This window comes from Phascolarctos cinereus, unplaced genomic scaffold (assembly GCF_003287225.1).
Source record: "Phascolarctos cinereus isolate Bilbo 61053 unplaced genomic scaffold, phaCin_HiC Scaffold_5;HRSCAF=322, whole genome shotgun sequence".
NCBI classification, from domain to species: domain Eukaryota; kingdom Metazoa; phylum Chordata; class Mammalia; order Diprotodontia; family Phascolarctidae; genus Phascolarctos; species Phascolarctos cinereus.
The window spans coordinates 106,292,258-106,318,342 of NW_027555958.1; the positions used below are offsets into that span (position 1 = coordinate 106,292,258).

Below are 26,085 nucleotides of genomic sequence, written 5' to 3' on the forward strand. Positions count from 1 at the left end.
ATTACAGACAAGAAAAGTACGCCATCAATATTAGAAATAAATTAAATTCATCTTTAAAATGATTTTGCTCTCCAAAATGAATAATGAATATTGGAAGGGGATAAAGGGAGTTTTATTTATTCATAGTTAGCTTACTTTTAAACTCTTAAGAAAGGAAAACTACAAAAATTCTTAGTAGCATGACTTCAAAATTCTCAATCCTTCACAAAACCAAGTGTCTGATTTGAAAATAAAGAAATAAGGAAGCAAGCATCAGTCTTGTAGCACTTCCTTTTTAAATGAAAGTATATACTCTTACCACTACAAAAATATATAATGTTTCCATAAGTGATGACCATATTGCTTTGAGTCTCTTTTGCTATCATTCTTTGTAAAATATTTTAAATTTTTAGGCAACACTGCTTCAAATGACATTTATTACTAAATGTCATCTGTATTGGATTTCTAGGCAGCAAGGAAGATAGCATAATAGTAGTTTTCAGGTATCCAAAGGCCTGTTATGTATAAAAATGATTAGATTTGTTCTGCTTTGTCTTTTTTGTCCTTCTACTGCACCCCCCAACCCCCAGAAGAACTAGTAAAATCAGGCAAAAGCTGCAGAGAGATTGATTTAATAAGCAAAAAATTCCTAATAATTCAAGGCATGTCTAAAAGCAGAATGGGTTGACTCCAGAGATAATACACCTCTTTGGCTTCAATTATCAATTCTACACAGAAGAGGACTAGCCTCACATCACCAGTTTGCTTCTTAGCCATCTCCAAATGGACAGCCGATAGCATCTTAAAATAAACATGTCCAAAATGGAACTCATTTTTCCTGCAAAACCATCCCCTATTTCAACCTTTCCTATTACCACAGAGAGCACCAACAACTTCCCAGTTACCCAAGCTTTCAACCTGAACATATCCTCAAATACTCTCATCTCACATATCCAATCTATTGCCAAGTCTTGTTGCTCCTACCATTACAACATCTTTTGTATATATCCCTTTCTGATGTCTGAGTATTATTAAGAGTTTACCATCAGGCTACAGAGATGGATTACTAGAAGCTATTGAATGTGTCTGAATTTGTAAACAAAAGTGGTTAAACCTTCTGAAGTGGTATAACCCTTATCTTAAAAAAAAATACTTCAGGGGAAAACTTGCAGTAAAATCTTCTTAAGTGATTTTTAATGCCTACTACTCACAGTACTAAACAACTTAAGGTTAATTTTTAAAACAGACTCCATTAAATAATAGCATTCATTTTACCTGATTCCAAAAATTAATAAGATCTAGAACACAGAATCCCTTTTCATTTAGGACTCACTGTATAAAGCATTAATTAAAAAAAATTATAGTTGCCTAACCCCTCCCTTGCAACCTGTATCCCCACCATGTCAGACTTTTTTAAAGGACAAATGAGAGAGATGAGGATACACTGTTATATACGGAAGCTAAAGTCAATGTAGAAATAATGGAGAATTCATACTTGCAGAAAGAAATAAAGAATAAAAAAAACATATATATATAAGTTTAAGATCATTTCTTCCTTACATATTATGCCCTCATCAATTCTATTAAGGATTGAGGGAGGTAAGTGCAATGATCACATTTTCAAAAACCAAAAATCAGGACATATTCATTTCTTGCAGTCAAAGATTCTTTCATTTTATCTTTATATTATATGCCTACCACCTAGCATGGTATTTGCCATGCATTAGATAATTAATAAGTATTTATTAAATAATGAATAAAAGGAAAAGAAGTGGGGGTAAGAGGTGACTGCCTATTTATGTCCACCATACTAGACAACAGAGGACAGCTATAACATAAGGAAAAAATAACAGTTGAGACACTTAGAAAATCATAGATGACAAAAATACAAAACAACTCTTAGTCATCAAATACCCATAGTATTTTACCCCAAAGATGTCAAAGAAAGGTTTTCTAACATTAAAATATTCATAGCGATACTTTTTTTGTGGTAGCAAAGAACTAGAAACAAAGAGATGCCTGTAGATTGAGGAATGACTAAGCAAATTGTAGTACATTAATAGGTTATTACCACACTGTAAGAAAGGAATATGAAGAATTCCAAGAAGACTAGGAAGACATATGAACTGATACAGAATAAACAAAACCAGAATATCAATATGTATGATTTACAACAATGAAAATACAAAGAAAAGAAAAAAAACAAAAAATTGCTGTGTCACTTTAAACTTGGCCCCATTTGTTAAAGTTCAGTACTTTTCAATCGTGTCTGATTTTCACGACTCATTTGGGGTTTTCCTGGTAAAGATACTAGAGTGGTCTGCCATTTCCTTCTCCAGCTCATTTTACAGATGAGGAAACTGAGGCAAACAGGGTTAACTGACTTACCCAGGGTCACATAGCTACTAAGTATCTATGGCCACATTTGAACATAGGGCGATGAGTTACCCTGACTCCAGGTCCAGCACTCTTATCCACTGTGCCACCTAGCTACCCTTGGCCCCAGAGAAAAGATTAAAACAAAAACAAAAACAAACCAACAAAAAAAAGATGTACTTCTCCCTTCTTTACAAAAGACCATAGCTATGGAACTCTGTGTGTGTGTGTGTGTGTGTGTGTGTGTGTGTGTGTGTACAGTCAAACTCATTCTCTAGCCCAAATTTCCACACTTTATTTCCCAGCCACCTTCACACCATGCTGCAGTGCCACAGTATTCACCTCTGAACCAGCATTCCATCTACTGTCCTGAGTCCCTGGGCTTTTGACTGGTAAACCTTCACCATTTTTAGTTCAATACAGACTTCCATGAATTAATAAGATCATAAACAGAGAGAAGAGTGACTGAGGGACTATAAACCACCTAGCTGTATATGAAAAACAAATACAGAGAAACTGGCAGAATGTAAAGAAAGACATACTGACCATCAAGATGACATAGAAAAAGTATCCTCTGATCCGCTGAGCACACAGAGAATCAAAAGAAAAAACAAATAGAGGAGTTGCCTTTCTGAACCACAAAAAAGATTCCCTATCCCCAACAATAATCAAATCAACACTGTCATTCAAAGGAAATGTCCTTTCTGGGAATTACACTGTGACTCCACATACCTTCCCTTTAATGTCCCTGACCTGAAACACCATTGGTCTAGCCACAACTCCCCTTTAGGTGGTGTCTCCTCCAATTAAAATGTAAACTTCTTGAAAGGCTGGAATGTCTTACTTTTTCTCTTTGCATTCCTATCTCTTAGAGCACATTCCTTTTTTTTTCTTTATCTTTTTCCCCCTTTGGACCTGTGATTTCATTGGTGTAAGCAAGTCCTGATAAAGAAAACTCCATTTACCAATGCAACCTGATACTTGCTCTGCAAGTTATTCTTTTTTTAATGTCTTTTTTTATTTATTTTGCTAATATTACTATTTCCCAATTACATTTTTAATTTTAACATTCATTTAAAAACATTTTTAGTTCCAAATTCTCTCCCTTAGTCCAACCCCTTTCTCACCCCTTGAGAAGGCAAACAATATCATATAGACTACACATATGAATTCTTCTGCAAGTTAGTCTTACAGAGTTACCTAGGGTACTGCAAAATTAAATAATTTGTCCAGTGTTACACAGCTGACTTATGTCTGAGTTGAGACTAGAACTCAAGGTTTCCAGACTCCAAGGCATGGCTTTCTATCCACAACACCATTCTACCTAAAATGAAGAGGAATAACAAAACAGGCTGGTTTGCATCTGAAAATTGAACAGAATTTTTTATTACCCCTTTTTAATAACTTTTTTATTATTTCCTCCTGGAAAAAAAAAGTATATCTTTTTAATATCATAATTCTTTAGTTGATACTATACAGGTAGATGCAAGTCATGGAAGACCACCATCTCTAATGAATTAAAAGTAATGGTCATTTGAAAGGCAATGAAAACCTATGCAGCAGACACAAGCAAACAGTCTAAAAGTACAAAAGAACTGTACAGAAAAAAGAAACCCAAAGGACACAAAAGATTAGAAAATAAGGTAAGTCAATTATATAGTATTTATGTCTGACCTCCAACAGATTCTACTCAGTGACCCTGAACAAATTACTTAACCTTTCAATTCTCCAAGTGACTCTCTAAAACTATAATTTGCAGAAAAGATGCTGACTGCATTGATAAATGAAGATTTTTCATCTAGTAGTTCCATATCAATGAAGTCACATTTACAATCCATTTCAGTCTGTCAATCAATTGACAACCCTTTACCATATTCCAGTCACTGCGCTAAGTTCTAGGGAATACAAAGATGCAAAAAAAAAAAAATCTCTTCCTCTCCAGTAGCTTACATTCTAAAAGCGACCTCTACCTTACTTGGATGCTGCATCTCATCACTTCAGATATGGGCTCTAACAAAATCAGAATCAGCTACTTTAAACTAACAATTTCCATTTAAGCTCAATTAAGCTATTTTTTCTAAAAATTGGAAAAGATGTGTGCCAACTTAGAAGAAAACTATTATAAATCATTTCATTACATTTTAAAAGAAATCAATTATAGCTGATACTAAACAATGAACACAGAAATATTTTCCAAAGAGCTGCCAAAGAAAGACCACAGTGATAAGACACAATGTACATCACCCTGCGACATATCCTCCTCTAAAGAAAAAGTTTAAGAAAAAAAAAATGAAAATGCTGATATCTGTGTTATTTTTGGCCTGAAAATATGGGTGAAACACAATAAAGTCAGTACTACTTCACTGCATTAGCAAAGTGATTTTTTCAATACCTCATCTAACATGCCAGGACCATAACCACATCCAAGAATAACGTATATTTAAACTTGTCACATGTATGTTAATTCATATCCTAATGTTAAGCACATAGCAGGGTGGTAAAATCTAAATTTATATACTATTAAATCAGTATTACACAAGTGGCAAGATACAATCCAGGGAATAAACACCAAACTTTTTTTTTCTAGTAGTGATTTCATCTACTATTAAAGATATTCTTTTTCTTTAATTAGGACCCAAATAATGTACTCATGATAATAATGTTGACTAGTTGCTATGCTATTGTTAATAATGGTAGTTTTTTCAGTATTTTACTATTTTGGTAAAACCGAAGGGGTATTAATCAGCTAAAGAAATTACAGTATTAAAGCTAATGAAGACTTTCTAAGAGAAAATGTCATAGTGTATGGCCAAGATCCCAAGTTAATATGAAACATATGGTACTACAAGATGTTTAATATCAAGAAGCATAAGAATAATCAAAACAATAAAAATGAGGTAGTAATTGGGGTACTTAACCATAAGATAGCACCACCAAAAAAAAAAGAAAAATGAATAACTGCTTTTATCTATGTACCACAAAACATCAAGTCTAAAACAGTAGATATAGTCACTACAATCAACCGGAATATGATGGAAAGAATATAAAATTAGAAGATAAGAGACCTGACAGCTTGAAAGCAGGGATAATAAAAATTTAACTTTGTATCCCCAGTTAGCACAGTGCCTGCCACATAATAAACCCTTAACAAATTAACTGATCATATGAATTAGATACATCCAACCAGTTGTCAAATTTGTCATTATTTTTGCAATATCTCCCATATCTGTCCCTTTCTCACTCCCTACACATAAGCATCTACTTTCATTTAAGGAATAATCGTTTTTTTCTGAGACTACAGCAAAGCCCTACCAAATGATCTCCCTTCCTCAAGCCTTTCCCCATTTCTATCTATCCTCTACATAAAGCTGCCAAAGCAATTTTCTTTTAACAAAGGACTGGCCATGTCACTTCCCTACTGAAAAAACTCAAATAGTTCTCTATTGCCTTTAGGATAAAATATAAACTGTTGTTTATTTTTTTTTATTCCAAAGATAGCAAACACCAAATAAAATGAGCATTTTCATATACATTTTATAACAAGATTGTATGTGAAAATGGTAATCTCTATTAAAGAGTTTGCATTCCTTTTGAAGCATTTCAAAGTTGCACTGTTTAGCTGTAATTCTTTCTGTTCCCTTCTCATTTACAGTATGGTAAACCCTGTCCTTAGATCTCTGTTCCCCATCTCCATTAAGAAAAAACAAAAATGAATAAAAATCCTATAAAATATGAATAGTCAAGCAAAACAAATTCCATACTACTCATGTCCAAAAATACATGGCTCAATCTGCATTTTAAGTCATTATCTCTGTTAGAAGGTTCATTATCAGTCCTCTGGATTCATGATTGGTCATTTCACTGATTAGAAATTAGAGTTCTTAAGCCTTCCAAAGTTGATTGCCTTTATAATGTTGTTACTGTATAAATAGTTCACCCAGTTCTGCTCACTTCACTCTGATTCAGTTCTTATAATTTTTCCCAGATTTCTCTCAGTCTTTTTGAATATTCCTACTGCACAATAGTATTCTATTACATTTATATACTATAATTTGTTCAACAATTTCCTATTAGTGGATAACCTTTGTAACCTCTCCTAACTTATCACTACAAAAAAGATCTGCTTTAACCATTTTTTTATATAAAGGAATGCTCTTCTTCTTTCTTTGATCCTTTTAGGGTATAAGCCTGGTGGTAACATTGTTACATCTAAGGGTATGCACGTTTTACTGATATGGGAAGCATACCTCCAAACCAATTTCCAAAAGGTTGGATCATTTCACAGCGCCATCAATAGGTGCATTAGTATGCCCATTTTCCCAAAGCCCTTCAAATATTTTGTTTTCATTTTTTTGTGTGTGATTTTTGCCCATCTGAGAGATATAAATAAGCACCTTAGAGTTGTAATAGCTTGGGTTTCTTCCTTTGAAAAGTATTTATTCATATCTTTTGACTATTAATTAGGAAATTGATCTTGTTCATATATATTTGAGTCAGTTCCTTCCATATCTTAAAAATTAGACCTTCATCAGAAAAACCTGCTGAAAAAAAAGTTTCCCCAATTAATTGTCTCCCTTCTACTTGTAGATGTATTGCTTCTTTTGTGCAATATATATGTGTGTGCATATGCATAAATATGTGTGCACATATTTATGTACATAGATATTGTTTTATTTAATCAAAATTATCCATTTTATCTTCTGTGATCTTCTCTATCCTTCATCTGGTCACGAACTCTTCTCTCCAAAAGACCCAAAGGCAATTTTTGTTCCTATAATGTTTATGATGTGAACTTCTACATCTCCCATCTGGAGCTTCTCTTGGTATATATCCATTAATTGAGGTTTGATCTAAACCTAATTTCTGCCAGAAAAACTGTGTTCTAACTTTCCAGTAATTTTTGTAGAATAGTAAGTCTTTACTTTAGTAGCTGGTCTTCTGAGTTTATCAAATACTATACTACTAGATTCTTTTGCTTCTATATGTTGCTTCTGTTTCACTGACCCACCTCTCCATTTTTTAACCAGTACCAAATCATTTCTATTCCCACTTTGTAGTATAGATTAAAATCCAATACTGCTAGGCTCTCTTCCTTTACTCCTTTTTTTCCCTTCACTTCTCTTGAGATTCTTGACCTCTTGTTCCCCCAGATTAATTATTTCTACCTTTGGGGTATACAGACATTCAGGGAGGATTAGCACTTCTAGTGTGAGGGCTTGTTGAGCCCTTTTCAGGGCTGCTCATTCTCCTTTAGCGTCCACCTGCCACCTAACTCTCACCTGTCACTCCAAGAAGCTGTAGCATATGCAGTGGCCACACTCAAGTAAAACAGTTTCAGCAGCCAGGCTAAATCATTTTGAGGGTGACCAACACACCTCAAAGTTGTCACTGAGTTAAGAGAATATCTACCCCAAGCATGTGAAGACTTCCCCAGCAGAACAGGCAAATGTTAACAATTTGTTCCAATGGGCTATGAAGGCAGCTGAAGCAGATGCTGTGGAGTGCTTAGAGCTTGTTAAACATCAAAGATGCCACAGTCATCCACTGCATCCCAAGCTATCGCCAAGCACAATGAATTTTGTCTTGCCACCAGACTTTGATGACTCTGGGAGAATAACTCTCCCACAACTCTGCCTCACTTAAATCCAACTTATGCGCCAATCAAAAGACATTCACCCATATCATTTTATTATTTTTACCTACCTTAAAGTTCTGTGATGACAAGCAAGTGATGAAGCAGCTGGTACAGATACACTGGGAACTGTAGTCACAATCCTGCACATAGGCAACCTAGGGCATAGAGCCATCTTCTCACTGGACTGAAGCAGCAGTGGGATTCGGCAACCCCATGGGTTTCTGAGCAGTCTTTTGAAGGACTGCACTGCTCACCTCCTGTCATGAGGAAGGGGCAAGAAAAGGTGCCCTAAAAATTGTCTGCTTCACCTAACCTAACCCTGTTCTATTTACCACAGGAGGTGGAGATCCTAACCTGTACTTGAAACACAAAAATATGTACAAAAACTTTTGCAAAGATGATTCTACTCAACACTGGTACATGGCATATGCGTACAATTACCAATAATAGGAAATCCAGTAAACCTGAAAGACAAACAGCTCTTGTTGTAAAAGAACACAACAGGTATGACATACAAATAGCCTTGAATGAAAATAAGGCTGGCAAACGAAGGCCATCAGAGCTGGATACGTGTTTTTCTGGAGTGGTCACCATGATGAGCTGTACAATGAAGCTGGCTATAGGTTTTGCGCTCAAATCTAATCTAGTCAACAAGCTTGTATGCCTCCAAAAAGGGGTAAATGACAGGCTCATCATAATGTAAGGAAAGTGCCATGCCACTATCATCAGTATGTAACCTCCCACCATGACAAAGCCTGATGAGGTCAAAGAAAAATTTTACAAAGAACAAGAGATCCTCATTTGCAATGTGCCAAAAGAGGACAAGCTTGTAATTCTGGGTGACTTTACTGCCAAAGCAGGCACAAACTATCAAACATGGCAGGGAGTCCTTGGAAGGAATGGAGCCAGAAACAGCAACAGCAATGGTCACTTACTATGGTAACTTATGTGTCTCATGAACTTCTCATCACCACCATTTCTGTTTAACTAAATGCAATAAAACTTTGTGGATGCACCCTTACAATAAACATGGCATTTAATGGATTATGTCACTGTAAAAAGAGAGTGATGAAGGTAATGTGTGGTGCAGAGTGCTAGACCAATCATAGATTATCCTCTCCAAGGTAAACATTTGCATTTAAAAAAAAAGCGATCACCCCAAGACAAAAAGACTACCAGAAGACTTAATATTAATTGTTCCATGAAGGAACAATTTGCTACCGACTTCAAGGAAAAGTTAAGCCAACACACAGTTGGCAACAGTGGAGCAGAAAAGGAGTGGGCAGCTTTCAGAAATCTGGTGTAGAGTATCACATTTACTGATCTGGGTCAAAACACTCACAAATATCAGGATTAGTTTAATGAAAATGATGTGGAAATTCAGAAGCTACTAAATGAAAAATGAGAATTCCACAGGGCTTACCAGCAGGACGGTTCTTCCATCTCTAAGAAGGCAGTCTCCAACTCCATCAAAAATAAAGTATAAGCAAACCTTAGAGCGATGCAGGATTCTTGGCTCAGTAATGAGGCAGATGAAATTCAGTTTTATACTGATAACAACGAGCCAAAGTGCTTCTATAATGCCCTGAAGGTTATTTATGGACCAAAGACCCCTGGTGCTTCTCAACTACTCAGTACTGATGGAGCCACACTGATCAGTGACAAGGACATGATCCTGACAAGATGGGCTGAACACTTCCACAGTGTTCTCAACAGACCATCATCAACTAATGTGGAAGCCACTGACTCTATACCTCACATTGAAACCAATCCCTCTCTAGACAAACTTCTAACTAAAGAAGAGATTTTGAATGCCATTACACTTCTCTCATCTGGCAGTTTCTGGTGCTGATTCTATTCCAACTGAGATTTATAAGTCAGGGGGTTCACTGCTCATACAAAAGCTGACTGAAAGTTTCCAGGTTAAACTGCAAGAGGAGATTATCCCCCAGGAATTCAAGAATGCCTCCACCGTCCACCTCTATAAAGGAAAAGGAAATAGACTGTCCTGTGACAATCACAGGAGGGGTCTCTCTTTTCGTCACTCCTGACAAGATTCTTGCCAGAGTCCTCCTTAACAGGCTGATCCTTCACCTGGAAGATGTCATCTACCCAAGAGCCAATGAGTCTTCAAAAAGGACCAAGGAACAGTCAATATGGTGTTTACTGCCTGACGACTCCAGGAGAAACGCCAGGAGCAGAACAGAGGTCTGTATACAATGTTTGATCAAGGCCTTTGATACTGTCAGTCGTGAGGGTTTGTGGAAGACCACGGAAAAATTTGGTTGCCTGGAGAAGTTCATAAGTGTTGTGCACCAGTTCCATGATAGCATGCTTGCATGGGTTCTAGATAATGGTTCAGCATGGTGTGCCCACATCAAAGAAGGTGCTGTGCTCTATGAGCAAAGAAGAATTGCAGTACCTCAAAAGAAATGTGGAGGTACACAAATTTAGAGACCTCTCTATCCCAAATATTCATATGGTTATTCATACCCAACCCATGGTAGAGCCTTCCAAACTAACTCTGGTCTGATCCCGACATAGTGATGCCATTTTGGTCTTCTCTGAGTATGAAAGACAACCACCAACTATCTTTTCCAGCTATATAATTAATCCTTTGGTAGTATGAAATGGCAATGAACATGTAAATTCATTTATGTAGTACTGCAATTTTGATTCTATTGGCTCATGCTATCCACGAACAAAATGAATATTTCTCTAATTGTTTAAGTCTGTCTTTGTTTTTGCAAAGAATGTTTTATATTTATAGTCATAATAGTTCATGTGTGTGTGTGTGTGTGTGTGTGTGTGTGTGTGTGTGTGTGTGTGTGTCTTATTAAGAAGAATCCCAAATTCTGCAGTTATTTTGAATGGAATGTATTTATTTCTTTCTGCTTGGTTTCATTGGTATCATACAGAAATGCTGATGATTTATGGAGATTTACTTTATATCTTCCAATTTTTATGAAGCTATTGTTTCAATTAACTTCTGGTTCACTCTCTAAGGTTCTCTAAGTAAGCCATCAAATCATGTGCAAAAAAGTGATGACTTTGTCCTTTTTTGCCTACACTTACTCTGTAAGTTTATTTTTCTTGTCCTATTGTAAAACTAGTATTTTTATCAACACATAAAATTGTAGTGGTGATAACAGACATCCTTTCTTTACCTTTGATCTTATTAGAAAGATCATTTCTTTGTTCTCATATAATGCTGGCTCTTAGATTTACAGATACTATTTATCACATTAAGGAAAATTTTGTTTCTTCCCATGCTTTCTAGTTTTGTGAATGAAATGAGTATTTAATATTGTCAAAAACTTTCTCTCCATTTATTGATATAGTCATGTGATTAACATAATATAGTACACTTATAATTTTCCTAATATGAACCAACTACATATCCAGGATTAATACAATCTGGTTGTGGCACATAATCTTTCTGATATATTGTGACATCTTTGCTAATGTTTCATGTAAAATTTTTGTCAATATTCATAAACAGTGACATTTAGAAGTCATTTTGGTATAGTTTTCTTTCTTTAATTTGTCTCTTGTACAATAGGAAGAACTGAATAAGATTCCCTCTTTTTCTCTTTTTAACAGTTTATATGAATATTGAAAATAATTATTTGAATGTTATATAAAAGTCACATAAATCTAGTTTGTGGGACAGGCAGTTGAGCCTAGCTGAAATAATAAATTACCCTGGAGGAGATAAAGAGGGAACATCTGGATCAGTGGAATAGGTTAGGTACAAAAGATACAATAATCAATAACTATAGTAATGTATTGTTTGATAAACCCAAAAACCCTAACTTGTGGGATAAGAACTCACTATTTGACAAAAAATGGTGGGAAAACTAAAAAACAGTATGCCAGAAACTAGGCACAGACCAACATCTTAAATCATATACCAAAATAAAGCCAAAATGGGTACATGATTTAGTTGTAAAGGCTGATACTATAAGCAAACTGAGAGAGCAAGGAATTATGAAGAATGGAAGAATTTATGACCAAACAAGAGGTAGAAAACATTATAAAATGTAAAACGGATAATTTTGATTACATTAAATTGAAAAGTTTTTGCATAAACAAAGCCAATGCAACCAAGATTACAAGGAAAGTAGAAAATTGGGAAAGAATTTTTACAACCAGTCTCTCTGATAAGGGACTCATTTTTAAAATATAAAGCGAATTAAGTCAAATTTATAAGAATACAAGTCATTCCCCAATTGATAAATGGTCAAAGGATATGAACAGGCAGTTTTCAGAAGAAGAAACTAAAGCTATCTCTAATCATATGAAAAAATGCTCTAAATCACCATCGATTAGAGAAATGCAAATCAAAACAACTGTTAGGTACCATATCATACTTATCAGATTGGCTAACATAACAAAACAGGAAAATTATAAGTGCTGGAGATATGAGGAAATTGGAACATTAATGTATTGTTGGTGGAGTTGTGAACTGATCCTACCATTCTGGAGAGCAATTTTGAACTATGCCCAAAGGGCTATAAAAATGTGCATACCCTTTGACCCAGCAATAGCACTTTTAGGGCTATATCCCAAAAAGATCATAAAAATGGGAAAAGGGCCCCTATGTACAAAAATATTTACAGCAGCTCTTTCTGTGGTGGCCAAAAACTGGAAATTGAGGGGATGCCCATCAACTGGGGAATGGCTGAACACGTGGTGGTATATGAATGTAATGGAATATGATTGTGCTATAAGAAATGACAAGCTCAGATTCTTACAAGCTAGCCACTGCTCAGATTCTTACAACCTAGCCAATAGCTTACTAACGTTCAGACTCCTTAAGAGTCTGCCCAATATGACTGATGTTCTAATAAACCTTGTCTTTGGCTAAAAGAAGGCTTGGGTCAAATTCTTTTGGGTATGACCCGCTTGTGATTTTGGGGTCCCAACACCCCTAAACCTCAACATTTTGGTGGCTCATACAGGGAAATTGCCTAATCCCAAGGTCTTCTCCAGCCAAGACTGGAAGGTAAATAAGCCCCTCCCCCTTTCTTACTCTGCAGTTGGGGTCATTCTCCAAACATCAAGGCTTGGAGGTGCTTTTCGGGCAGACAGTTACAAGGCTGTCTGACACTCTCAGGCTTTGGGTACACCTTCCACATCATAGAAGACAAGGATGGACGCCCTATCTGAAAGTGTATGCCCAATTCTGTCAATTCCCTTGGTGCTAGGTAATTGAGGAAAACTGCAGTTGCTTTTTGGTTCTCTGAGACTTACTTACTCCCTTCCCTCTACACCCCTGAATCTTCCTTCATGGAGATTACAGGGAAAAGTTAGAACAGCTAAAAACATCTTAGCAGATTCTGGAGGTTTTGTGATCGATCATTAAGAAGTTTTAAAACTCCTCCTTGCAATCTTGTCACTCCCTTCCCTTGAGTCAAGAGGGTATTTGTTAACCCCTCTCATAGGGAAAGACAGTTTCACCCTTTCCCCCTCACCTTTGATTTAGCCCTCCCCCACCTGCGGAAAGGAAGGAGGAGGGGAGGGGCAGCAGCTCCAACATGGGCCCCACTGGCAATGGCCTTGGGCCCTACAGCAACCTTTGCCTAGAAGCATCACCCAGGTTCAGCACACCCTGCTCAAGGCAAAGAAGCTGGCCTCTGAACTTGGGTAAGCAGGCTCTTTTAAAGTTGTAGTTTTAACTGTTAATGATGAGATGTTGATTCTCTGTGTAAAGTAATTTGGAAGTGCATTTAACAAAACTGAAGTCACCTGATTGGTAATGGGTTTGTTTCAAGTATCAAATTAGTGAACTTTTTGTATCAGTTATATCAGTTACAACTTTTTGTACAGTTACATTACAACTTTTCATAATTTAGGTACTGCTAAAATAATTTGGCTATTGTTGGTTATTGTTTTAATGCGTAAACTTGCCAAAAAGCAAAGCTGTGATTAGTGAAAATTGCTGTGTGAGGTAAAAGTTCACAGGATTTTATTTTGAGTTGTCTGATGGATCATAATAATATATTGATAACCAATAATCCACCAGCTGAGAGAAATTCCACAAGCTATTCAGAGAATGTGATACTAGTGGGAAGTCAGCATTGGGAAAAGCTGAGAGGACAATTTTAGCCTCAGTCTAAGATGGGATCCTCCTGGCTCACTTTCTCCATTATGTTCCTTTGAAAAGGAATGGTACCCACCTGGCTATTCCTGAGTTTGGCTATGAGGTGGATTTGATACTGCAGTGTTGGAAAATTGAGTTATCCGAATTCAAACAGAACTAAAGATGTTTTATCTTGTCATATCTGGGCCCTGTGGTCTTTTCTGTCAGATTTTTGTCTTCCAGACTACAGGCCATTCACGTACAGTTGGTAGCAAACAGCGGGTACCAGCCAATGTCCTCCCATTGTTCCCTGGATGCAGCCTGTGCTCGGTCCCTTGAGGCAGGGACAGCTCTACACCCCTTGCCAGCAGAAGCCGACACCTTAGCCCCTTACCCCAAAAGAATTTGAGTCCCATTTGTTTGGGGGGAATGATGAGGATGGGAGCTAGACCCCAAAAAGGAAAAGCTCTGGACTTTCCTACATGGCCAAATCTCTGGCGTTTGCTTCAGGCTATAATCCCATCAACTGGCCTTTCATCATGGCTACACCCAATCTCCCTTATCCTTAACCTAGCCTAGCTGTGTGATTCTGAGCAAGTCACTTAACCCTAGTTGCCTCAGTTTCCTCCTCTGTAAAATGAGCTGGAGAAGGACATGGCAAACCACTATAGTAGCTTTGCCAAGAAATGCCCTAATGCTGTCACGAAGGGTCAGACATAACTGAAAAATAACTGAATAACAATATTATTTTTAGTAATAGTAGTAGCAGTAGTAGTAATAGTAGTAGTAGTAGTCGTCATCATCGTCGTCCCATTTAGTAATCACCATAGTGATGTTTCTAATCTAATGTTTCTAAAATTCTATTTAAATCCTCAACTTCTTTCATTTAAAAATGATTAGATTTTTATAGGTCTGAAAGGGGTTTATTAAGGAATCCCACTCATAGCTTTGCTGTCTACTTCTCCCTGTAACTAGGTTAACTTTTCCTACAAGTACTTAGATGCTATGCCATTTGGTGAACACATGGTAAATACTGATATTAACTCACTATCTACAACCCCCCTCTTTAAGGATAAATGTAGTTTCTGTGTTTATCTCTTTTAATCAAGTTTATTTTTGCTGCTGCTCTGAGTTCACAACTGCTATCCCTGTTTATTTTTTAAATTGCGAGGTTTTTGTTGTTGTTGTTTAGTTCACAGGTATCACTCTTACTATGGACAAAACCAGATTAAAAGGTAATTAAGAAATGTTTAATAAAATAAAAAATATATATATATAGTACAATACAGATAATGTTCATTTGTGGTTTTCTACAGAGTTTTTTTCTATTTGTTTGACATCACTGAGCTAAAGCATAAAAGACTTTGCTACAATACTTTAATTCTGTATAAATCTTAGTAATCTGACATCCAAAAATGTATAAGAAAATGCCACAAATATGAAAGAATAAGAGCCATTCTCCAGGAAATAAGTGATCAATGTACAAACTGGTCATTCTCAACCAATAAAAAACTCTGACTCAAATTAAGACAACTCACCTTTGAAATTAGCAAAGACAGTAAAAGTAATTATTAACACAACTACAGAAAAACAGGAACCCTAAAACTTCAGATGAAATTACAAATAACCTAAATCTTTTTAGAAAGCAATTTGCAATTAAATAGCAAAAATTACAAAAATGTTGATACTCTTGAACTCAGTGGGCTCACTGCTAAGTTCATACCCAAGAAGGTTAGATAGGAAGCAACAGACAAATCTGGACAAAAGACTACAAATGGTGCTAAGTAAGGCAAAAAAAAAAGTGTATGTACTATAAACTATGATTGAGAAATGACTGAACAAATTATGTTATTTTATGGAATGAAATGGCATACTATAATGACATATATGAAGAATTTAAAGATTTATCAAGAGTTATATACAGTAAAGAGCGAAAAAACAGAACCAAAAGAAGTATACATAGTAAAATATAACTATCAATAGAGAAAATAAAAACGAGTTAAATACACAAAAAAATTAGAAAAGGTCATTCTTTTCACTTAATTAATTGTTGACTAATGGAGTTAAACAAGACAACTGTATTACTAACCTGTTAAGTTATCACACATCTTTTTTTAAAAATAATGGAATGAGTACAATAATAACTGTTCTATCTCACAGGGTTATTGTAAAAATCAAACAAAAAAGGAAGTATAAGTGCTACTTAACCATAGCAAACTACATAAATTAAAAATAAATGTTTTAAAATAGTAAACAATATGTTTATACAATAGACACACTTTAGGGATAAGAATCCTCTACTTCCTATTATACTCCTCAGTCTACCTTGCTGAATCTTCATCTATGTCATGCCCACTAATTACAGGTATGCATCAAGGATCTCTTCTTTGGAAACAATCTCCTTTTGCTCTGCATCAGTAGTTCTTAAACTTTTTTTGTGTTACGGACGCTTTTGGAAGTCTAGTGAAGTCTATGGACCCCTTCCCAGAATGTATAAATGTATAAAATTTGAAAAACAGAGGATTTAAAAAGATAACAACTATGATGAAATAAAGAACCCCTGCTCTATAGTATTTCACTTGGTGATCTCATAAGTTCACACACATTCAATTATCATCAACTTGATACAAATGATTTCCAGATCTACTTTATCTAGACTATGTTCTTTCTCATGAGCTCCAGGCCCCTCATCATCTTCTTTGCTTCTTGGACATCTCAAACCAGATGGCCTATACCATCTCAAACTCAACATGTCCAAAAAAAACCCCTTCATTATCTTGACCCCTAAACCCCTCTCTACAGTAATAACTGCAAGCTTCTCTATTAGTATAGAGGGTACTACGATCAATTAGGCTTTCAGCTCTGTTTGCAATCTTCAACTACTATCATTCACCCTACACATACAATCTGTTGACAAATCTTGTTACTTCCTTCATGACATCTTTTTATATATGTGTGTGTGTGTGTATATACTTCTTCCTACTTATACAGCCATCACTTTTGTGAAAGTCTTCATCATCCCAGGCCTACATTATTATAATAGCCTTCTGGTTGGTCTCCACATGTCAAGAGTCTCCCCATGCCAAGCCAGATTCCACCTAGTTACCAAAGTGCTACTTGACTGTGTCACACTCCTACTCAATAAACTCCAATGGTTCCCTATTACCTCCAGGATCAAGTATAGAGTGTTGTCTTTGGCTTTTAAAGCCCCTGGCAATTTGGCCCCTCCTCACTTTTCCAGTCTTCTAATACTTTACTGCACTTTACTGAATTCTAAAATCCAATAATACTGTCCTACTTTCTGTTCCTCACACACAACACTTCATCTCCCATCTCTGGAACTTTGCACGGGCTGTCTTACATGCCTGGAATGCTCTCCATCCTCATCTACACTTCTTTTGGTCACTGGCTTCCTTTAAGACTCAACTCAAGAACCATCTTTTGCAAGAGTGTTTTCCTGCTGTCTCTCCCCTTCCCATCTCTACTCTAAGGCTTACCTTTTCATTTACTCTGTATATAGCTATTTATTCACATGTTACCTCCTTTATTAGTCTGTAAACTTTAAGGGCACTGATTGTTTTTGCCTTTGTATCCCCAGCACTTAGCAGAGTTCCAGGCACATATTAAGTACTCAGTAAAAAGCTTGTTGATTTAACTTGATCATTTTCTGATAACATTTTTCTATAACTAAGAATCAAAGAAAAAGAGATGTTATTCTGCCTGTCAAAATACTCCCAGTAACATAAAAAAAAAGATATTTGGCCATTTCTCCTTCTTTATGTAACTGTCATATGTTATTTTTCATATATCTGCCAATAAACATCCTCATTTTCAGTGTGAAAAGCAGCAAGTGAAAATGGAAAGTTTACAATATATTTGCTGTACTATTTTAGTGAAGATGAGATAATTCTGGTTATTTACAATTCTGATTTTTAGCCAAATTTTTAAGAATATAACTATTTACAACAACTCATTGAGACCTGTTTTAATAACAAAGAAATGTAACCATGGTAATGGACCATAACTAGTCAAAGGCTAGTATAAGAAAGGTAGAGGCATAAGGCTCATCTAAATTCAGAACAGAAGAAACTCTTTCTCACACAAGTGGAATCCACCCAATGTCATGCCAAACAAGTTATTTTTTAAAACATGGTCTTTAGATTATACAGACAAACTGAATAGAAGATAAACATGGTCCTTTTTCTTAGAAACTGACTAAAGTCATACTAAATATTTGCATAAAGGATACTAATGAAGAAGTAGCTCCAAGAGTACTAAAAGAATATAGTATCAGCATAACTCAAGATAAGTTAAACCCACCACTCTGACCTAAAAATGCACCAAAAGCTAAGGCGAGAAAATGAAAGGGTTTTGACTCAGGCTGCACATGCAAAGCAAAGCAAAGTATAGTTATCAATTGAGGCAGAAATGTGTAGGAGAGATGACCGGGGGAAGAATAAGGAAAGACTGATGGCTTGGAGCACTGTGAGGATGGGAAGAGTGAAATATAACTTCATAACTATAATATCTATGTTTCGATACTAAGAAAGCTTTAGACACTATACATACAAAGTGGACCTATACCTTTCAGCTGGAGTTGTGTAGACTCAGTAAAGTACTTACATAAATCCAGACTACTGTGACTTTAAAGGCCAGATTATGTGACTCTTTAGATGAAACGAGATGGGAAAGGAGGGTAACCAGGAGATAATAAATTAGCACTGAGGGAGCAAAAAGAAAACTCAATATAGAGTGAGAGGCTCATGATTCAGATATCTACTGTCACTTACTCCTGTTGTGACTATGGGCAGTCACATTACTTCTCCAAGTTTCAGTTTCATCACATGCAAAATGAGATGAGTAGACTGAATCCTGTGTTCTTTACCTTTAGTTTGTCATGGACTCCTCAGATTAACATTTTCCAATACATAATAAAATACATGGGATTATAAACTGTACTGTAATACATTTATCAAAATATTTAAAAATAAAAAACAAGTTCACAGACCCCAGGTTAAGTAAGAACCCCTGGACTGCTTTTGAAATACTACATCAAAACTACAGAATAATCACAATTTTTTAAAAAACCCTCCTTCTGCCACAATAAATAAAACCAGAGGCCTGAGCTTACTTTTGTTTAGAGCCTTTATTTAAAATGGTGCCCTCAAGGTCTTTAGAGCATTTAGTTATGAAACAAATATGGTATAATCCAAAATGTCCTGCCCTCAGCATGAGTAGAAGCAGTGCTCTCATCCTCTTTCACTAACCTGCTGTATCACCTTAGGCAAGTCACTTAAATTCTTTGTGCCTCAACTCTTAAAGAAGTATTAAGTATTCTTGCTTTACCAGACTTTCAGGTTTTAAGAATCAAAAGCAATAACACAAATGAATTGTGCTGTTATAATACATTGGTACAATGTTTTTTAAAGGGGGGGAAGGAAAAGAATAAACAAAAGAATAAATAAGAGACTAAAATAACAAGAATTTCCTATATCACACAATTGATATAATTCTTACCTTTCTCTGCTAAATTTCAGTGAATGCAGTATGGCAGGTCTCTTCTGACGTAAATTCCACAGATGTAAGGTGTCATCAGCCAAGGCACTCACAAGAGCTCCCTTTAATATAATGTCAATTATATTACATATTACATATAAATATTAAATATCATTAAACATCTAACAAAAATTTCTCCTGTAGTTCAAAGTCCTTTTCTGGACCCATTTTTAAGAAACTTAGATTTGCAAAGCCTTTCTCTAATCAAAATGGTAAGACAAGTATAAGTTACATGTACTCAATTTTTTAGGTCTTTAAAGTGAAATTTCTTAACACTAGAACCCAGTTAAGAAGCATAGATGTTCTACTAGATACACAAACACATATAACTAGAGCTCAGAATAAGAATAAACTGATCACTGTTGGCAAATTAAATACTTTGTACAACATAGCAGAAAATAGTAGCCATGAAGTAATCTCACTGAGGGAGCAGGAGTAGCAGGTAGTGGCAGTTGAAGGAATATAAACCTTTACATCAAACAAGTAATTATTGGTGAAAATGGGAATCGACAGAAATTATAATAATTTCATACAAAGTTTAACTAACGTAAAGCAACTGCCATAACAAGTAGACCAAAAGAAAAAAGAATAAGAAAGATTAGATAACCAAAGGTAGTTTCAACTCATTTTTACTTGAATCACTGAACTTCCTGGCACTGCTATTCCTTACCACCTCAGTCTTCACACCATTACCATGACTTACTCAGCCTATATAAACCAGAAAAATAACTTAATTCCAAACTAACACTTTCCATCACCTATATACTTTGCCTATAGCTAACATTTCTATAGGGTTTTAAGACTTGATAAGCACCTTACAAATATTTCATTTTATTTTGCATATGAGAAAACTGAAGCAACAGGTTGAATAAATTGCTCAGGGTCACAGACCTAGTAAATGTCTAAGGCCATATACCTCTGAATTTGGGCCTTCTGGATTCCAGATTCAGCACTCTCCCCACTGTGCCATCCTGCTGCTCCTATTTCTAAATCCATTTGCCACTGTTATTTCTGAAGGGTCTGAATTCCCTCTGCTACTCAAGTAATCGCTCTTTCACTTCCCTCTTCAGCTTTTCTTCCACCAAAATAAAGTATCACTATATCTTTCCAACAAAGGCAGAGACACTGAGGATAGATAAGTCCTCCTTCTTTTACTAATACCCGACAAAGCAATTATTACATTTTTCCTAGTTATCTGAAATTTTAGAGACCAGCTACATTTTTGCTTATTTTCCAAAATTTTATTTCCAAAATATTTTAATGCTGTTTTTTTATTTACAACATGTTAGATATTTCAAGACATATAGATTCATAGAATCTTGGAGTTGAATAGGACCTTCAAGATCATCTAAAAGAGACATTATGATACAAGGGGAAAGTACTAGACCTGTAGTCAAGAAAGAATGGGATTCAAATCCTTACTCTTCACACTTGTTAAATATATAACCATAGACAAGTCGATTACTTCTGAGTTTTAGCTTCTTCACCTGTAACATGGGGATAATAATACCTGTAACTTTTCCCACAGGATTGTTATAAATATTGCCAACAAACTTTAAGGAGCTATGTAAATGCCAGTTACTATTATGGATTTTGTCCAATGCTCTCATTTAGTAGATGAGGAAACCAAGACCCAGATATGTTAACTGATTTGCTGAAGGCCACACTGGGAGATAACAACAAAACAGCTCTGCTGCATGCAGAATGCCATTTTATTTTTAAATTTACAAGTTGACCACAGCTTCAAAATCAAGTGACTATTTCTGTTCAATCATTCATCAAATTTTCTATTCCATATCTACCTATACTTTGAGGGAATTTATTAAAGTATATGAAACTTGGATAACCAACATTCATTAAATTACATTTTCATTATACCTAAGTTCATTTTTACAAAGCATAGTGTAATGGAAAGAGGCAATGGATTTGAAATCAGAGAACCTGGGCTTGAATACCAACTCTGCCTCCTTACTGCCTGTGTAATCATGAGCAGGTCACAAGCTCCCTGGACCTCAGCAAAATGCAGGGGTTGGACCAGATAATCTCTAATACTCCTTTCTACCTCTTACTCTATGATCCTACGATTAAAAAATGAATTGCAAACACATTTTTGGCTATACTCCACAATTTAGAAACCAGAAGAAAAATATGATGTATCAATGATCCTCACACAACTAAGAGAGATTAAAGTAATTCACCAACCTCATTAATCAGGAACTGGAGCTGGATTACTGCAGCACCACTGTCATGCTGGCAATAACATTCTACTCCTGGACGACCAAAGCTGTGATTAATGCTATTAAGGAATTTTTGTTGAGAAGATGACAAAAGATATACAAAATAGCTTGAGATACATATTTTAGTTACCTGTTTATGCAATAAACAGTCTTAACATTTAGATTATTATTTATTGTATATTCAACTAATTAGTAAATTTTCTTTTGTTAAGAATTAAAGGGCAGTTAGGTAGATAGAGTGCCAGGGCCTGGAGTTTGGAAGACTCATCTTCATGATTCAAAACTGACCTCAGACACTTACTAGCTGTGTGACCCTGGACAAGTCACCCTGTTTGCCTAAATTTCTTCATCTGTGAAAAGAGCTGTAGAAGGAAACGGAAAACCACTCCAGTGTCTTGGCCAAGAAAACCCCAAATAGGGTCACAAAGAGTTGGACACCACTGAAAAAACTAAACAATAACAAAAAGAAATAAAAATTAAGTACTCCAATATAAAGTAAACCCTTTCTAAAAATCAGTGATCTACAAACACAAATATGCATTAACCTTTAGAAATATGAATTAAATTATTTAAAATTTTTCAAATGTTTTCCTTTGGCTATAGAAATTGCTATTTTAGCACCAATTATTAATTTGTGATCCATTCTTTTTCCTTCTTTTGTCAAAACTCCACTCCTGAAAAAGTGTAGTAGTCACTGAAGGGCAAGGTAATTTGATCACTCTTAGCTCCCAAGGCATCTGCTCATTAACTAGTTTGGGCTGGGCCCCACCCAAAGGCGACCCTCCTACCTGTAGAGGGCCAGCTTTAGGGAGTTGGAAGGCTTAGGCCAGCCCGGGTCTTACCTGCAGCTTGTACTAAGCCTGACAGCTGTGAAACTCAGGATGTCGGCTCACCACACCCCTGTTCTGTCTCTTGAAAACAGGATGCAGGAAGGGAGGAAACGGATGGGGTACAGGACAGGATGCAGGAAAGAATGTAACAGACAAGGTACAAGGAAGTAAGGAAAACACCTAATTAGATTTGTACTTTTCATGAATACCAATGTTACTACCGCTTGATCCAGTACTATATAAGCCTGAGCCCTCAGATCCATAAACAGAGTTTGTTCTTCACTGCTCTCATCTGGCCCGTGTTTCTTTCTCTCTTCACACTCTGCCGGCATCATACCACAGCCAGGGATGCAGGCGCTCCCGGCACCTACCTTTGGTTTAATCAATAAACAGGACCCAGTTTGAGTCAGACCCTTGCCCAGGAAGTATGAGCTTTGTCCTGGCTCCCTTCATTAAAGTTTGGGGTGACATGATCTACAAAAAGGAGAACAAGCCAGCCAAAAACCTGATTGAGATAGCTTATGTTTCTCTGATTAAGACTGTTAGCAATTTGCATTCCTTAGGAGTCAAAAAGGAATATGATTAGACACATCTGAGACCCAGCCCACTGTCATTTCCCCTCCCAAAGATAGAGAGGATCTCAGGATTCTTAGCCCACTTCCTCATTAAAATGTCCCCCACTTGGGGTTGCCAGGGAAGGTCCCAAGGATATTGTCAGGTCAATAAGAAGGAAGACACATCCAGCCAGTCTTTGGTGAAAATGGAGGCATGCCAAATACCTGTTCTTTATTAATTAATTATCACTATTATTATTAAAATTAACCTTAGAGGCAATGCTCAGTCACTATTACTTAAAAGCAAGTGGAAATTGTTTGTGTCCTATAAAAGAGGTGCTAGTTAGTAGGCATGACCATACTCCATGAAGAAGTTCCCCCTAAATACCTTTAAAGACACACCCAATAAATTCCAGCTGATTGGAGACCTCCTCACTACCACCCAACTTCACCTCTATGTAAGTTAAATACGTAACTTGCAGGGCACTACTTACTGTGAAGAGACCAAACGTGGCTTCTTACTACAGCCCACAACTTACAAATAGTTATCTAAGTGTGTGTTTGAGGACTTTCAATGAAGGAAACCTCTTATCTCTTAATCCAGCTTGTTTTACTTCTGGATAGATCTAATTATTAGTGAAATTTTCCTTAAATCAAGCCTAAACAATCTTGCAATAGTATATCATTTTCATAGTTTCAAAATTAATAATTTCTAGAAAAAACATTTTAAATGACATATGACTCACTGTTAGTTTTATATACACCCTCCCCAACACAGCCAATCATAGGCTTGTCTTGAACACAATCACATTACCTTCTATATTCATTGTTGTGCAATACTTTCAGACAGTTTCACAGCCCCTCAAGCTAATCATGACCTACGAACTAGTGACCTACAGCAGCTTTGAAAGTAAAATCCTCACCCCCCAAGTACTCCATATCCTGCCTCACAGATCAGCAGGTGTCTACAATATGCACTTCTCAAAAGGTAGGCTCTGTGCTCCTGGTACAATAGCTAGTGGGTAAGAATGCCCACTAGCTCTTTCATTTTTGTGTAGGATAAAGAGAGTCACACAGGATTATCGGTATGGAGGGGCTGCAACTGTCTTCTCAGATCTCATTATATTATTTTCTCTCCTTTGCCCCCTAAACCCACTCTTCTAACAAACTTCCTCATTTTGGTCCAGGGCATCACCATCCTTCCAATCACCCAACATGCAACCTTGATGTCATACTCAACTAACAGGTTCTGTATGAAGCAGATCTAGAATGAGGACCAAAGAGAGCCAATGTCCACATCCATTTTTTAAAGCAGCTAAGTGGCACAGCGGATAGAATGCTAGACCTACAGGCAGAAAGGACATTTAGTAGTTAGTAGTTAGGTGACATCAAGTTAACTTCAGTTTTTTCAGATGTAAAATAAGAATAGAATTAGAATACACATAAATTGTTTTGCAAATCTAAAAGCTCTATATAAATGCAAGTTACTGTTACTATTATTACTATTATTTCTATTATTCCCAATAGCAATCCTTTCAATGTTCAAAAGTAAACTTTAACACCATAAGTCTTCTCTAGGCTAATATCCTCACTTTCTTCAACAAATTTCTGCATAGATAGCATGGTCTCCCCACCCAATTCACTGCCCTCTTCTGGATGTACTCTAGTTTATCGATGTTCTTTCTAACCTGTGGCACCCTGGACCATACGTGGGTGCTATGGTAGGTATCAGGTAATAAGGAGAGAATACAGAAGAGAGTCTCTCTCATAAAAGATATTATATATCTACTTATGTAGCTTTTGAATGCATTAGTTTTATTGCCCACCTTATAATACTACTGAACTAGCATTTTCCTAAACTCTGAGCTCTTTTTTCACAGTAACTGTATCTGCTACACAGCCACCTCTCTCCAAGGCTGTACTTTTGCACATAATGGGCAGGCCTTTACATTTATACCCACTATGTTTCTATTACATTTCATAGTGGAAAGGGGAGAAAGGAAACAAGCATTTACTTTGCGCCAGGCACCGTTGCATACATTTTATGAACATTACCTCATTTCATCCTCTCAATAACTATATGCAGTAGTGCTATTATAATTTCCATTTTACATTTGAGGAAACAGAGGCAGATAGAGGTTAAGGGACTTGCCTAGGGTCACATAGCTAGTAAGTGTCTGAAACTGAATCTGAAACTAAAGTTTTGAAGTGGCTGTTGTTTTTTCATTCAAAAGACGAAAATGAGGTCAACAATGTAATACTATTATTTTAAAGCCAAAATAATTACAAAACCAAAAAATAGATGAAATGGTGTTCTATCTCTACTCTTCAGTGGCCAAGCTCATTAAATATTGAATCCAATTTTAGAGGGCATATTTGTGATATGTATAAAAAAAGAGAGATTTTTTTGGACTGGACAGAGTTCACTGACTTAACAATTCCTAATCAGTAAATTCATTCCACCACTGAGGATTAGCTCTTGTTTTGCAATGTAGTCTGACTAACCTAGCATAGTGAGAGGTTAAGTGACTTGCTAAGGGTCACAGAGTCAGTATGTATCAGAAGCGACACTTTTGAAGGCATGAAAAGGGAACAGGAAGGCTTCAATATCCTATAGTAGATCAACTTTTTACAATCATATAATTGACTGAAAGATGTAAAGAATATAAAACCCACTATGGTTATTGTTGATTAACTATCTAAAAAATATTTCATATAATAGGATAAAATATCACTTTAAAATATCTCTAACAAGGTGTCTGTCTCCCACCCATTGATCACAATCATGCAAAATATCTTGAATAATATAATAGATAACTTTCATCTGATAATC

At 36.1% G+C, this 26,085-nt stretch overlaps 1 protein-coding gene across 5 annotated transcripts in view; it reads right to left on the minus strand.

Moving 5' to 3' along the window:
- STXBP5 (syntaxin binding protein 5) overlaps positions 1–26,085 on the minus strand; it is a 218,665-nt gene that overhangs the window by 162,795 nt on the left and 29,785 nt on the right. For all 5 annotated transcript variants that reach the window (XM_020986570.2, XM_020986569.2, XM_020986574.2 and 2 more), the window contains exons 3-4: positions 21,834–21,915; positions 19,593–19,693 (exon numbers count right to left, since the gene is read on the minus strand). In XM_020986570.2, the coding sequence (XP_020842229.1) occupies positions 19,593–19,693; positions 21,834–21,915 (183 nt within the window). The remainder of the gene's footprint in view (positions 1–19,592; positions 19,694–21,833; positions 21,916–26,085) is intronic.